The 14426-nt window shown below is 47.9% G+C and overlaps 1 protein-coding gene across 1 annotated transcript; it reads right to left on the bottom strand.

Annotated features, from left to right (window-relative positions):
- Positions 1-6692: 6692 nt before the first annotated feature.
- NHLH2 (nescient helix-loop-helix 2) lies at positions 6693-9459 on the bottom strand. The gene is made up of 2 exons (XM_058018636.1): positions 9077-9459; positions 6693-7147 (listed from the first exon to the last, which is right to left on the bottom strand). Exon 2 carries the CDS (start codon positions 7125-7127, stop codon positions 6693-6695), a length of 435 nt encoding a protein of 144 aa, XP_057874619.1. The 5' UTR covers positions 7128-7147; positions 9077-9459.
- Between the last annotated feature and the right edge of the window lie 4967 nt (positions 9460-14426).

Here is a 14426-nt window from a genome sequence, read left to right as displayed (position 1 = left end):
TGGGAATATTGGGTCTTTCTCCTGCTCTGTTCTGCATTTCTCTTTCTTTCTTTCTTTCTTTCTTTCTTTCTTTCTTTCTTTCTTTCTTTCTTTCTTTCTTTCTTTCTTTCTTTCTTTCTTTCTTTCTTTCTTTCTTTCTTTCTCTTTCTTTCTTTCTTTCTTTCTTTCTTTCTTTCTTTCTTTCTTTCTTTCTTTCTTTCTTTCTTTCTTTCTTTCTTTCTTTCTTTCTCTTTTCTTTTTTTCTTTCTTTTATTTTTTTCTTTTCTTTCTCTCTTTCTCTCTCTCTTTCTCTCTCTCTCTCTCTCTCTTTCTCTCTTTCTCTCCTGTCTCTCTCTATCTCTCTCTCTTTCTTCTCTTTCTTCTCTTTCTTCTCTTTCTTCTCTTTCTTCTCTTTCTTCTCTTTCTTTCTTCGTTGCTGAGCTCTAGCCCTAGGGTTTGCAAATCTTTCTGCCACTTCTATGCACAGAATTGTTTTGAGCAAGGAGACAGAGAATTTCTCTGGAGGATAGGTCTTATATGACAAACCCCTTGTCTTTTGGTCCTTGAAAAAATGTTACTGTGCCAGTCCATCCCTCTGGCCATGACTATAGTTGTGATGATCTCTCCTGGGTAGTTTTGAATGTCTAGTTAACAACTCCTTCCAGTTCCCTTCCTGCCTGGTTCCTGTCTGTTCCTGGACTGAGCTTTCTTTTAACCCCTGGGCAAGCTGCTCCTTCTGACTTTGCTGGAGCATCTTCCCCCATCCCCCCATACCAGCAGCTCTGCCCAGCCATTCACATCCTTCTCACACTGCCTGCTGCCGTCCCTTCCTGTTTGCTGCCTACCTTTTCACATGGCTTTTGTTCCTCGTTATGCCCTGGTGTAGACCTCAGGTTCAGTGTACATCCCACCACCCTCATGGAAAATCCTTTATGTTATGCCCAGTTGCTGATTGATGAGGCCCCTCCACCTATGTGACCTGGCTTCTTCTGCCAGTCATTCGCTCCATGCTGCTTTTGCTTTGATTTAAGCACTCCTAATGGCACCTTTTTTCATGCCTTCTTTCGAAGCTCCTCTGAATTCTCCACAAATTTCTTCTCTGATTTGCTTCTTGTTTCGGTGAGGAACAGCAGAACAGCTGTCACCTGTTGCTTTTCAAGTGACTCTGTGCCCCACCACTCTGAAAGCAATCGCTGCATATAGCAGTGTGTGTGTGTGCACTCATGTCTAGGAAAGTTTGGGACAAAAAACCAGCAAAAACAAGGTGGGGGGTGGAGTGGGGTAGATGGGGGTCCTTTATTAATTTGCTAGGAATGCCTTAAGCAAATGGGTGGGTTTGAGAAGTGTAAGTCTGTTACACCACCTCTTTCAGATCAGTTGAGTAGAAATCTGCATGGATGAGAAGTGAGACGCCAGCCCTGAGCTGGAGCACCAAGCAGCTCCCTGTGAGAGCAAGGACTGGCTGCACTGTGCAGCATGGGCTGGGGGGGTGGCAGAGGAGCAGAGCCACCTCTGCACAGAATGCCTCTCTCAGGGACCCTGAAGGGCAGGGGGGCTGTGGGAAGGCCAGAAGGAGCAGCTGGAGGGAGGGGCGCAGGAGCTGCTGTGAGACCTGGGCTGTGAGGACTTGGTGGAGAGCAGTGGTGGGCAGAGGAGCCTGCTCCGCAAGGACAGAGGAGGCGACATCAAAGAGCACAGCCGTAAGCTGAGAAAAACAGCAACTTTGTGCCTGCACTTGTGTCTGAAAGTGGACGGGGTCTGAATTCTCTTTCATTTTGAGCCTGAGTTATTCCAGCCCAGTGACTCAATTTATTTCTGTCTCTGCTCCTGACATTTCTCTTTCAGGTGGCTGCTGCATGGTTTTGGGTGGGGCTGTGGGCTGGGGTGACTCGTGTTTCCAAGCTCTTATCGGCATCAGTATGATGTTCTGCTTTTCTTTTCTGTCGTACGGCATCCCGCTCCCCTCCCCTTCCTCCCCTCCCTCTGCCGGCTCCCAGAGGAGGCGACAGACGGTCCTGTAATTTGGTTCCATTCGCTCGACTGGAGCAACACCTGCCCCCCTCTCTGGGGACAGGAGGGTCTCATCCCAAACCGTGCAAGGAGCCAAAGATGAATCTGAAGCTCACATGCAAATAGAGCTCAGGATAAAACAACACGGCCATTCTGGGCAGGAAAGGCAAAATCCGTCACCAGGGGAAGAGGCAGGAAAAACGAAATCGGCTCTGAAGAAATAAGAAGCGCCAGGAGATTGCCTTTTCCTTTTGGGTCGGTTGCTATTGTGGTTATTGATCTGTCCCACCCTGGAGAATAAACTGAGAGTACTGAAAAATAATGGCTGATATTAGAACACATTTATTCACCCTAAAAGAACTGGGTTAATTGGGTTACAGGATGGCTAGATGGATAGATATGTGAAGAGATAGATAGAATGTCTCTGCTATTTCTTCACAGCTATATAATGGAAAAGATCCATTTCTTTGTTGGGTTTCATATACAACATCCTCTTCAGCTCCCCATCCCCCATCTCTTCCCAATCACACACAAATTCCCTTTGCTAGAAATGCAGCAAAGATATCAAATCACATCCAAGACCCTCAGAATTTATCTGCTGTAAGTATTAGTGGTCATATCCTACCTGGCTCAAACACTTTTTAACACAAACAATAAGGCATGACTTAGTGGCTGGGGCATAATGTGATCCTGAATGCACAGTACCATGCACTTTGCTGGACAGTCTATGCCTAGAAATTCTTCCTTTTCTATGTGCATATGTAATAGCAGCATAAATTCAAGCCTATAATTTGGAATATTTTTTGCTGGAGATCTTTTAATCTCTTAGGAAACTGTATGATACTAAGATACAGTTCCCCCTTAGCTGTACAGTCCTGTCAAAACCATTATGTTTATTCGGAGGAGTTACTTTTGGCTTGCTGTCTGTCCTCGTTTGCTGAATCAGGGTCAGGATCTGTTCCCAGGGTTCAGATGAATGCATTAGCTGTCGTGCTTCCTAATGATACCATGTGAGTGTGTATTGCACCGTGTCCCTGTGAGTCCATATAGGTCTGAAAATGTGTCTTAATAGGTGTTATAACCCAATGTTAGCATGCATTGGATATCTCTTGTACTGGGATATTTTAGGTTTATCTATTAGAGCTACTTGCTCTCTGTGAATGCTGGAGGTTTCCATTCAATGTTTTATATGTTTTATATAATATTTTAAATGTTTTATATACTGTATTCAGTTCAGGCCTAAAGTCCCTCTTTTAGAGTCAGCTAAAGGTCCGGAGGTAGTGGTCTGCCTTCTCTGTCTTTTAAGTGCACTTTCTTTCGTGGTTTGTAGGATGAGCTCCTCTTCAGTTGTGCAAGAAAGGTATCTGAATGTAGCTAAAATACCAGGGAATATTAACTGTGTCTCTTCCCTTCCAATTATTGCAATGACTGAGTGTGATATAAACTTCCATTCAGCAGTTCCAACCCCATTCCTCCTATAGTATTGTCATTCAAGGTCATTCATTCCTTTATTGCTGAGGGAACATAGACATAGGCAAACTTTGATTATATAATTAGACTTTATTGCTCTCTAACCCAGACTTGCAATGAGATGGAGTTAAATTTGTTTACCCATTCTTCATAAATCCAGACTTCTGAGCACTTAGCCATGCAGACTTGTTTTTTTGCATGGGCCTTGTAGCTTGTGCATACTACTCAGCTCCTTAAGAATTTAAAAAAAAAAAAGGTGTGGAATGTGGGAGCAAACCCTACATTCTGTTTTCAACACTCATCAACTGCTAAATGGGAATGAGCTTCCTTCTTGGTGCCAGCAGGAAAAATAGAAGTAGCTGGGGTGATGTTATGGTGGGGACAGGATTTAAACAAGGTGTTGAGTGTATGGAAGCGAGACAGGACTTATAGGAAAAAGCAATTTCTTACATCAGATAACACTTGGGAAGAAAAGCACATCTCTTCAGGTCAAGTGTCCTGACACTTTTGCAGGTTAAACTTGAGATCTGACCCTTTGGATACCACCAAAAACAAAGCCCTTGCTGCTCTGTGTCCGAGTGCAGTCAGCCTCTCTGTTGTTTCAGGGATGGTAAGAGTGGAATAGCTCACAAGATTTTCTGACTTCCTGCACCTGTTCCCACACATCTCCATGCTGTGAGCTCTTCTTTGCTCACAGCACAGCAGCCTTTCTGGCTTATCACTTGGGCACAGGGTCACGTGGCTGGGAACCTGGGACTCAGGCATTATCTCAGCCTGTGCCTCTGACACGTGTGCGAGACCCCCAGAAGGGGAAGTGAGGCCAGGGGGAATGTGGGGTTGACACCTACAACTCACAGTGACTGCAGCCATCATACTTTACAGGCAGGTGTTGCAGAGCCCTCTCTCCCCCTGAAACACGCATTCCCAATGGTCAAGAAGGAGATAATATGTTTACCTTTTCATTAACTAAGTCCTCCCAAATGCTGGTAGCATGAAGGCTTTTTGGATGGCAGGATTTATAATATCACTCAGGCAATTACATCAAACTCAACACAGCACCCTGCTATTGAACCTAAGAAACAAACCTCTCCCAAAGGAAGCCAGCTCCAAAGTTGGTGGAGTTATTTCAGCCCTGAAATGCAGGATTTGAAACCTGTGCATTGAACTACCAAACCAGGGTGTGCTCCCTTGGGGCATGGCAAGCATGTATTTGTAGGGAGCGGAATTAACAGTCTCTCTGACAGGTTTTCTGCATGAAGCTTTTCAGCTGGTCAAGACCACACTTAATTAAATTGCTGTGCAAAGTGTCAGCCATAAAAATGGGGTAGAGGGAAGGGTTTTATCTCTCCAGCAAGTAAGAACGGATGATGCAGCCACCAGAATCAATGGCAGCATTCAAATTATAGGTAAAATTAACCCCTTGTGGGAAACAAGGAAAGGGTTTAATGAATGAGACAGTCTCACATTACTCAGGTAATAACCTGTCTGCCATTGAGTCTGTATCCGTTCCATGTTTCGAATGACAAGATTTGGCAATTGAAGCCTTGTATGAAAGATTATGGTTGAGGTTTTCTAAAGCAGGGAAAGGGCAAAAGATTTTTCCTTGGTTTCAGTAGAATAAGACCTGGTCTGAGAGGGATCAAAGCTGAGTTTAAACAAGAGAAAGAAAACAGTGCGCTCAGGCAGGACACAACACATACATTTGGGTGGCAAAGCCAGGCATTTCAAAGAGTGAGATGGCAAAACAGGTGCTTGCAAGCATCAGATTGGATTGTACAGCTTGAACTTTGGAACATGTGACCAGATGCCAGTCGTGATGAGACCGGGAGAAAGTGACAGCAAGGGTTCTGTGTCTCCTTTGCATTTGGGCAGGGCAGCCAGCTGAGAGCGGCTGGAGCAGGGGAGCTGTGCTGGAGGGACTGCAGTCCGAGTCTCTCTAGGAAGAGGCAGGTAACCTGTTGAAGCTTCCCAGGCACGACTTGAGAAGCATTTGCAATCCTTATTCATAAGGACATCTCATGTCTGTCTTACAGAAGGACCAACAGGGAAAAATAATTAGGAAAAAACAGCTTTTATTTGATACTTTTATTTATATGCAAAACAGCTCACCATTCATGAGAGATATGAAAAACGCATCAGATAGAAACCAGATTTATCTATTTTCACTACAAAATATTGCATTATATAAAGCAACATAGACACACAAAAAAACCCTGAAAAAGACTAAAATCTTTGGATAGCAGATGTGGTTTTTTTTCTTTTTCTTTTTTGTCCCTAAAATGCGCTTCTTGTTTTAAGAGATTCACAGCAAAGAACATGAAACATTTTCAGGTTATAGAATTTTTTTGGTTGTCACAAAGGAAAGCAGTCCTGGATTTACTTTTCTTTCTTTTTTTTTTTTTTTTTAGGAAAAAAATGTCCTTTCCTAAAAATATACCACACACATACACACCCACGCTCACTCCCACACACATGCATGTGTACACACACGCACATATACACCCACAAAGAAACTACTTCCCTTATAAACAATTTGCAAAGTACTTTTCAGACGCAACTATAGATCAGAATAACAACAAGTTTAAAAAAAAAACTCTCCTAGTTAAGTGCTAGTGGTTGTTGATCCCACACAAGGAAAGAAAGAAAAAAGGTCAAGAACAAATGCCTTGATATATATAAAATATACTTATAAGCAGGGAGGGAGGGGAGGTTTGTGGTACACAAGTGCAATATAATTGGAGGGAGAAAATAAATTAAAAATAAAATTAAATGAACACTGTATTGATCCCAACAAACACTCATAAAGTCAAACATAATATTCCACAGGAGAAAGTGTAAACACCCGACTATAGAAACCAATTGGCACAAAGTATCCAAAGTAAAATTGCCACCACTCTGAAAAATAAATAAATCTTGAAAAAAATAAATTGTCAACTCCTTCTACCATAAATAAAAAATAGTTATTTTTAACTGCACCCATGGGTCACACGTTTAAGGTCACAAGTAGATGTTTTTGGATATATATAAAGGGGCACTTGACAGCCTGAAGAGACAATCCGGTTTTACACTTCTCTTCGAAAAGCGGGCTCTCGACCGGGCGGGAGCCCTCCGGGGCGGGGAGCGCAGCAGCGGGGACCCCGCGCCCGCCGCCCGCCCGGGGAAGGCGCTGCCCGCCGCGGCCGGACCGGGGCGGCGGCACTGGGGGTCCCGGGGCTCCGCGCGTCCGCCGGGCGCTACACGTCCAGCACGTGGTTGAGATAGGAGATGTAGCAGATGGCGAGGCGCAGGATCTCGATCTTGGAGAGCTTCTTGTCGGGGGGCAGGGTGGGCAGCAGCTTGCGCAGCTCGGCGAAGGCCAGGTTGAAGGCCTCCACGCGGATCCGCTCACGCGTGGCGTGCGCCGAGCGGTACTTGGCCGTGGCGCGGCGCCGCCGGCGCTTCTCCTCGCGGCTCAGCGGCGGCGGGTGCAGCCCGGGCCGGCCCCCGCCGCGACCCTCCCCGCCGCCGCCGCCGCCGCCCCGGCCCTCGCCGCCGCCGCCCTCGGCGGGCTCCGGGTCGGAGACGCAGCAGCTGAGCGCCTGGGCGTCCGCGCCGCCCAGGGACTCCGGGTCGGAGGGCGCCGAGGAGGGGTGGTCGGAGTCGGCAGCTTGGTCCGGGCTAAGCATCATCTTGGAGGGGGCGGAGGAGCCTTCCCGAGACAGAGAAGCAAAGAGAGCGGGTCAGGGCCCCGGCCCCGGGATACAGGGGCAAGGCGGGGAGCAGGAACACGGGCAGGGACACGGGGGACATGCCGGTCCCCGCGCCCTGCCCCCGGCGCCGGTACCGCCCGACCGGGGCGGGGGGAGAGCCGGCTGGACGAGTTGCGGCTCCTTCAGAGAGTACTAATGAGAGCAATAGCGGGGATAAACGATACCCTCATTTATCCATCCCTTCTCTAGCGTTTGACGGCAGCTTCAGCGGAATATACTTCCTGCCGTTATTCCCTGCGCTTCCTTGGGTCTTGATACAGGCCCAGAGAGCAATAGAGGATTTTTTTTTTCCAAGCAAGCTAATATCCAGTGTTCCAATAATATGGTGATTCCCCGCCCCCCTCTCCGTCCAGGCCCCCAATTTTAATATTGTTCTTTCTAGCCTGCCAGTTTCTGCTTAACTGTTTCTCTTTCGAAAACGCTCTATGGGATCCAGGCTACAGACATGATACTTTTAAATACACAGCTCAAGGCTCCACAAATATAACAAGGCCAGTGGGGAGATTTATTTCCCCAATCCCTACGGGATCCGATGTATCTGCTAGGCTCTTCCCTGTGCTCTTTTCTCTGTGCTCCTTCTTTTTTTCTTTTTCTTTCTTTCCTTTCCTGATGCTAATCGTGTAGATAGCGATTTGCTAACGATCAGATGGGAATGTTTGGAGAGTTTCCGTTTCCTAAGCGTCAGATTCAAAAAGAAACAAAACCTCAAAGCAGAGGCCGAACTTTTCCATCCCTTTAAATTTTCCCTCCTCTCCCCTCCCTGCGCGAAAAGGGGGGGAGGCTAAATAAATAAATAAATAAATGCGGACGTGCCTTTCAAAAGAAAATTGAATCGTATCTTCTTGCGGCCTCACAGAGCACCATCTGTCATGTAGACAGCAATACAAATCCGAGCGCGTCCGTGGACATGCCGGCATGTAATAAAACAATACATCAGGCAACTAGTGAATAACCTTGGACACAAATGTGTGTGTGTGTGCGTGCGTGTGTGCAGCTGGGGTGTCGAGCGAAGTGGGGAGCGAGCCTGATGGAGGAGGGAACATCGCATCCCCCCTTCCCCCGAATTAGGATTGCAAACTATTTCCACATAAAGTTTCCAGGGAAAGTCCCAGTCGGGCCTCAGACCCGGTTCGGAAAAATAAACTATTATTATTATTATTGTGCTAATAATGACAACAACAGCAACCACATGGGCAGGAGGAGTTCCCCGCAGGCAGGGGTAGAGCCAAGCTGCCCCAGCGGGGCGAGGCGCGGGGCACGCGTGGCGGGGCACGGGCGCTCCGCCGCGGGCCGAGGCTCAGCGCTCCCCGAGGGGCAGCCAGGGCCGGGGAGTGGGAGACGAGAGCTCTTCCTTCTCCGGGAAAGGGCCGGCTCTTGCCAGGGCCGTCGGAAACGCTTCCTCTTCGATTTTTAATAAGGAGCGTTAATCAGGCCCACAAGGCAGGGGTAGGGAAAAAACCCCATTAGCGCGCAAGTCAGGTATCAGTGATCTCGTGGGGCAAAAAGATACAGAGGAAAGGTTTAAAATCACCTTTCAACTGGCACCCAAGCGAGGGGGCTTATGCAAAAAGCAGGTTAGAGAGGCAGGATTTGCAGGCTGATTGTACGAATACGGGCAATTAAAGCGGTGATTCCTGAAGAAAGTTGCTTAGAGGTTTCTCTAACGGTGTGTGTTGAATTTTTCGCTTTGATTTGGATTTATCTGTACGGTGAGGTTTGGCGAGCTGATCTGGAAAGAGGCTCTTTCCCCCCTCCCCCGTCTCTATTTTTAAACAATTATTATTATTTTTATTATTATTATTATTATTACTGTAAACCCATGCTCCCTGCTACCTGCAAAAGGGAAAGATATTGTTAAGGCTGCTTACCTCGGCGGAGCCGTTTGGATAGCCTCTCTGTCAAGGTCCCCTCGCCCCCTCGGCGATTTCTTTACAGTTCAAATGACCCTTCGGGAGCGGAGCATGGAAAAATTAAAAAATCAAAATCAAATAAAATTAATTACGAGCGAAAAAGTGTCCTGCTCGAATGGGCAAAGGCAGATCTCATCCCTCGCCGCGGCCTCCAGCGCTCCAGAGATGGGAGATGTTATACTGTCGTGTTTGTTTGCGGAGTATAAATATCAACTTAAGTTACTTACGATGCATCAGGGGAGAAAAAGCGTTTCCCCATCAAAGTCCTCCTCCGCCCGCTTGTCCGGGGCAGCGGCTTCAGCGCACCGGCGGCTTCGGCCGGTCGGTTTTAGAGGAGGAAAGTGCCCTCTCCCCCGCTTTTCTTCCTCCTCTTCCCCGACCGCGATAAATAACAAAAGGGATGCGGCGACAGCACCGGCACCGTCCGGGATTATTCCCTCTCTCCCGCCCCCTGAGCCTCTCCTTCCCTGCGGCAGCCCCGCCGCTCCCGGGCCGGGCCGGGCCGGTGGCGGGGCCCGGGGCGCGGAGCCCGGAGCGCGGGGCGCGGAGCCCGGCGCGGCGCTGCCGGCTTTGTTCCGCCGCGGCCCGGCGCACAGGCACGCCGCGGGTCGGGGTAACAATGCGTCGCTCCCTCCTTTCTTCTCTATTTTTTTTTTTTTTTGGGAGGGGGGGTGGGGGTTGTAACGTGAGGTTTTGTTAATTCACCGGTCCGGCGGAGAGGGGCAGGAGCTGGGGAGACGCCGTCGGAAAATGAATGTTTGGTTTAGTTCTTCTTCTGGTCCTTCAAGAACTGGCGAGGGGAGAAAAAAAAAGATAAACGAAACCCCCATCCGTCCCTGAGCTTCCTAACTCCTCCTGCATCTTTCGAGTGAAAAATAAAGGAAAATATGCGAACGCTGAAAAAGAAAAACAAAACGAAATAAACGAAAATCTCGGCGCGGGTTCGGAGCGGCTGTGAGAGATAACGGCGGTGCAGGACAAGGTACGCTCACATGCATAAAAAGAAAGTGCAGTTCCTCCTCCCACCCCTCCCGGAGCGGCAAAGAAGCCAAGGAGGGGTGCGGAAGGTGGCAGGGGCGAGACAGACAGACGGAGCAGAGATGCGTGTGGCTCCACTTCTGGTACCAAAGGGTTTCGCCTAGAGATGGTCGGAAGAGATAAAGGCTCGGAGAAAAGGGGGCGGCATTTTTTCCCTCTTAAATTGGTATTTAATGGGAAAGCCTATTGGACAGAAACCTGGACACGAGTCACTTAATTGGACTTGACATCTGTCACAGTGTGGGAGTTTTCACAGCCCAAATATTTTCAGCAGATCAGATTCTCGCTGAATCTGTGCCACAAATTATAACAGTCGAGAGCAGCCCATGATATAAACCCTAGCCTCTGGATATACAGTCTCTAGCCATGCTCGCTCCCACTGCCGTTGTCTCCCCCCGCCCAAATATTGGATACCCACTGATCTAGAAAAACACCACTGGCATTTCGCATGTAAGCTAATAAATAAGCTTTGAACATCAATTTGCATCATGTACACCAAGCTTGTGGAGAATCATCAGACTGGTTTCTTAGCTCGTTTATTTTGGCAGTCCCCCTGCCCTGTCTCCCACCCACCCCCAACCCCAGTGCGTGGCAGGCACGGACCTGTCAGAGCCAGGGGGACAAAAGGGCTCCCTCGCTCCCTCTGCCTCCTGCCCTCCCTGCTCCAGTGCACAGACAATGAGGCGAGGGAGTCAGCCATGAGTCTGTGGCTTTTCTGCTCTCAGGAGACTGGATGGAGCCAGGCCCCTTCGTGCCTGAGTCAGGGGATGCCTGTGACCAAAGTGACTCCTCTTGCTGTCACCCTGCTCCAGCCCCTGCCAGATGGCAGTGCCTTCTCTGCTCTGATCCCCATTACCCTCCCTGCAGATCCCTTCAAATGGGTGCCATGGCCACTTTTCTGGGTGTAATCATCTTCTTCCATGGGGACTTTTCTGTGCCAGGAGCCCCCAAAAACGGGCAGCAGTAGGGGTGGGTAAGACAGAGCAGAACTGATTCTGCTGCTCACCAGCAGCTCAGTGGGTGGTTCTGGGTCCCATCAGCAAGAAGAACAGGGGAGAGGTAGTAGGAGGACACTTGCAGGGATCCCTGAGGGCCATCCATATGCAACAAGCTGGAAGATCTCTGAAAGGGGAGAGGTTCTGCACTTGATATGATTTACAGGACCTTAACAAGAATGAGTTGAGTAATATCTGAGTAATTTTGGGTTTTTGTCTATTTTTTTTTAATGGTGGATACTGTTGCACAGAATATAACCCCCCTGCATGACACCTGGCCCACCTGGGAAAGAAATGCCTGAAAATGGATCCTAATGAGCACTTCTTCCAGGGAAATTTGGGGATTTATCTCTCTTCCCCTACCCATAACAAGCCTCCAAGGCAGCAGGAGGCTATCACTTGCTCTGACCCCACATACTGGCACTGGTTCCATGGATATCCAACATGATCTCAGCAGGGCTTCTGGAGATTCTTGACTAATCTATTCTTGCCTGCATTGGGACATGCCAGGAAGATTCGGATGCAAGTCACCGAGGCTGTGGCACATCCCCAGTCAGCCCACCTTACTGGTAACCTTCACAGGGGCTCTTTGGAGATCAGGATCTGAGCCGTTCAAGGCCACTGCGCTCCACATTCCAAGACCCAAGATCCTATTCCATCAAATGCCACGATCCCAGACTTCAGTGAGAAAGCTGTGGAGGAGACCTTCTCCAGCTCTTTTTTGACTGTGGCTCAGTGCTGGGGGCTTTGGCTTGCAGTGCTCCCCAAGGTGTAAGTCTGAGGCCTCAGCCCACAGAAGCTGCAGGTGATGGAATAAGTAGCTGGCTAAGGCTGCCACAGATAACAGCCAGGAAGCTGCTAATTCATGCAAGCCACCCTGCTCTCTGCTACAGATGCTGTCATCATATGGCTTGCTTTTTAGTTTTAATTTTCAGGAAAAGACCACACAGTTGCTTCACAAGGCTTTTCAGTTATGATGGACATTTTTGACACCTCGTAAAGCACTGGTTACTGGGATTCTATTACCCCACTCTCCATTACCAGATGTGTTAAATCTAGAGGATCCCAGTTTGCCCTGGGCATGACAGGCCTGGGGTGTCTTCCCAAACCTCTCTGCTGGGATACTGCAAATCTTCTCACATCAACTGCAAGACCCAGGGTGTAGTCTGTATCTTTAGCCTTAAAAGGCCAGTCAGAAATGCTGGAGCTGACAGCCTGGCTCTTCTTTGACCTAATAAAGCCCCAAAGCTCAGAAGCAGGGACAAATTCTCCCAGCAGAGAACTCTCCTGACTCTCACCTGGAGCAAGAGGTTGGGTTTGAGAGCTCAACATACATGGGGCCAACTGGCCCAGGCGTGGAAGTCACCTGAAACAACCAGAAATTGAGAAACAAAAGTGCATTTGATGGAAACGAAAAGTTCCACTTTGACAAAGGAAGGATGACTGTAGCTCTCCCTCAACCATTTTTTGTCTTTTCCCTTGGAAATAGCTCATAGCAAGTAGAGACCTACATGCTGGCAATCAGCATGGTCCCAAAGGAAGCTGCATAGATGCAAAGCCACCTTATGGTTTATCCCCAAATACACACAGAGCTAGCCACAAGCCTATGGTTGGCCTCTTCACTAAGCAAGCATCTCACTGGCATCAAGGCAAGCTAATATTCCTACACAAAGATGCCCTCAATGGCATGAACAGCATTGATTTGGCTTCTCCAGAAAAGGTGGAACTGCAACCTACAAGCTGCACCTGCTGAAGAGAAAGTGAATAGGAAAAACAGTCTCACAACAAGGGTCTCCAGCCTGTACAACGGGCATCCAGGGGTATTGTATGGCTGTGGCCTTACTTCAGACTAAATCCAGGACAGTGAGCCTTGCAGCACAGGTAGACATTAATCTCCTGAAGGAGAATTTGGGATTTCATTTTGCCATGCTGGAGGGCTGTAAGGGAGTCAGGAACGTCTCTTCTTCTTTACATGGCTTGAGATGTTGCCTGGCTGGAGGTACAGAAGAAGGGGAAGTGGATTCCTGTGGACAACATTGCAGCTCACACTGCTCCTTCCAGCAACCTCTTAAGTTTAATAAGAATGAAAGGTGTCCAGAGAAAGACTCAGTATGAACAAAGCCACACCCAACCTTTGTTGGGGCCATCTTACTGAAAAGCAAGTCAAGAATCATTCTATTTTGACTTCCAGTGCTTGCTGACAAGCTAATAAAACCTTATGAACTAGATTGCTCCCTAGGTAAGTCCTAACACAGAACTAATATTAGTTAATTCATTAATGATAGCCAATAAAAGTTGCCCACTCCTGTGAGACTTACAGTAAAGTGTCACAGGCCACCAAACAATATCAAGTTCTATGTGGTACTGAATTTGTGAGAGAGACTCACAACTCACAGTTTTTCAGGCTTCGGTGGAAAGGCAAGATTGAGAAGAGGATTGTCTTCAGGATGTAGTACAAAGAGACAAGACTGAAAACAGTGCTGCCACGTGATGGTATTTTATGAATAGAAGGCACTTTCTTGTGTGAACATCTCATGTTCACATCAGACAATGCTTTGAAGGTGTGAGAATAGCCTGGGTTAGTGGGTAGCCTCTGAAAGTCTAAAAAGGTGAAGCACTCACACCCTGAAGTGGCCATATGTTCCAAGGAGATGTCCTTCTGGCCTAGAAAAGTAGAACAATGAAAGAATCCAACTGCTCTCTCCAGCGCTGGGCCAGGTATTAGGTAATAATTTTTCACTTTCAGCTTGAGCAAATCTCTTAGGTCTGATGTGGGGAGACATCAAACATGAGAAGCCAGGATGCTGCTTTTATGGTGTTGCTTGTCAGAGCAGAGCTGCACTTCTATTACCTCCATGTCCTCTGTCTGCTGAAAGGACAGCTTTCCAGGATGCTTGAGAACATCCATTCTCTTTTACAGCGTACGCCATTCACGTTGCTGGCATATGCTGCCCATTGAAATAAATGGAGCTTGTCACTCTTGGATGTGTTCCTTGGAAATAAACGGTCAAACAAATTAGAACGCTGAGCCATGAAAATCCTTGTCCTTTTGAAAAATCTGTGCTGGATGTAGCTCATGGTTTCCTTAGACATTTGGGTGATATTTTTTGTTTTTCCATTGGTCATGTTTACTTTCTCTGAGGCTGTTTTAATAACAGGTCGGGAGCTTTGAGGCTGCTGGCAGGAACAGCCTGCAGCTGGGTAAGGGGAAAAATATAATAGTGTCCCATGAACTGAGGTACTAGGGCCACCAAGTCTAGATGTGAGGACCTGGC

This window comes from Melospiza georgiana, chromosome 2 (assembly GCF_028018845.1).
Source record: "Melospiza georgiana isolate bMelGeo1 chromosome 2, bMelGeo1.pri, whole genome shotgun sequence".
In the NCBI taxonomy this organism is placed as follows: Eukaryota; Metazoa; Chordata; class Aves; order Passeriformes; family Passerellidae; genus Melospiza; species Melospiza georgiana.
Note: the sequence above shows the minus strand (reverse complement) of the source record. Positions and strands in the feature narration are given on the sequence as shown.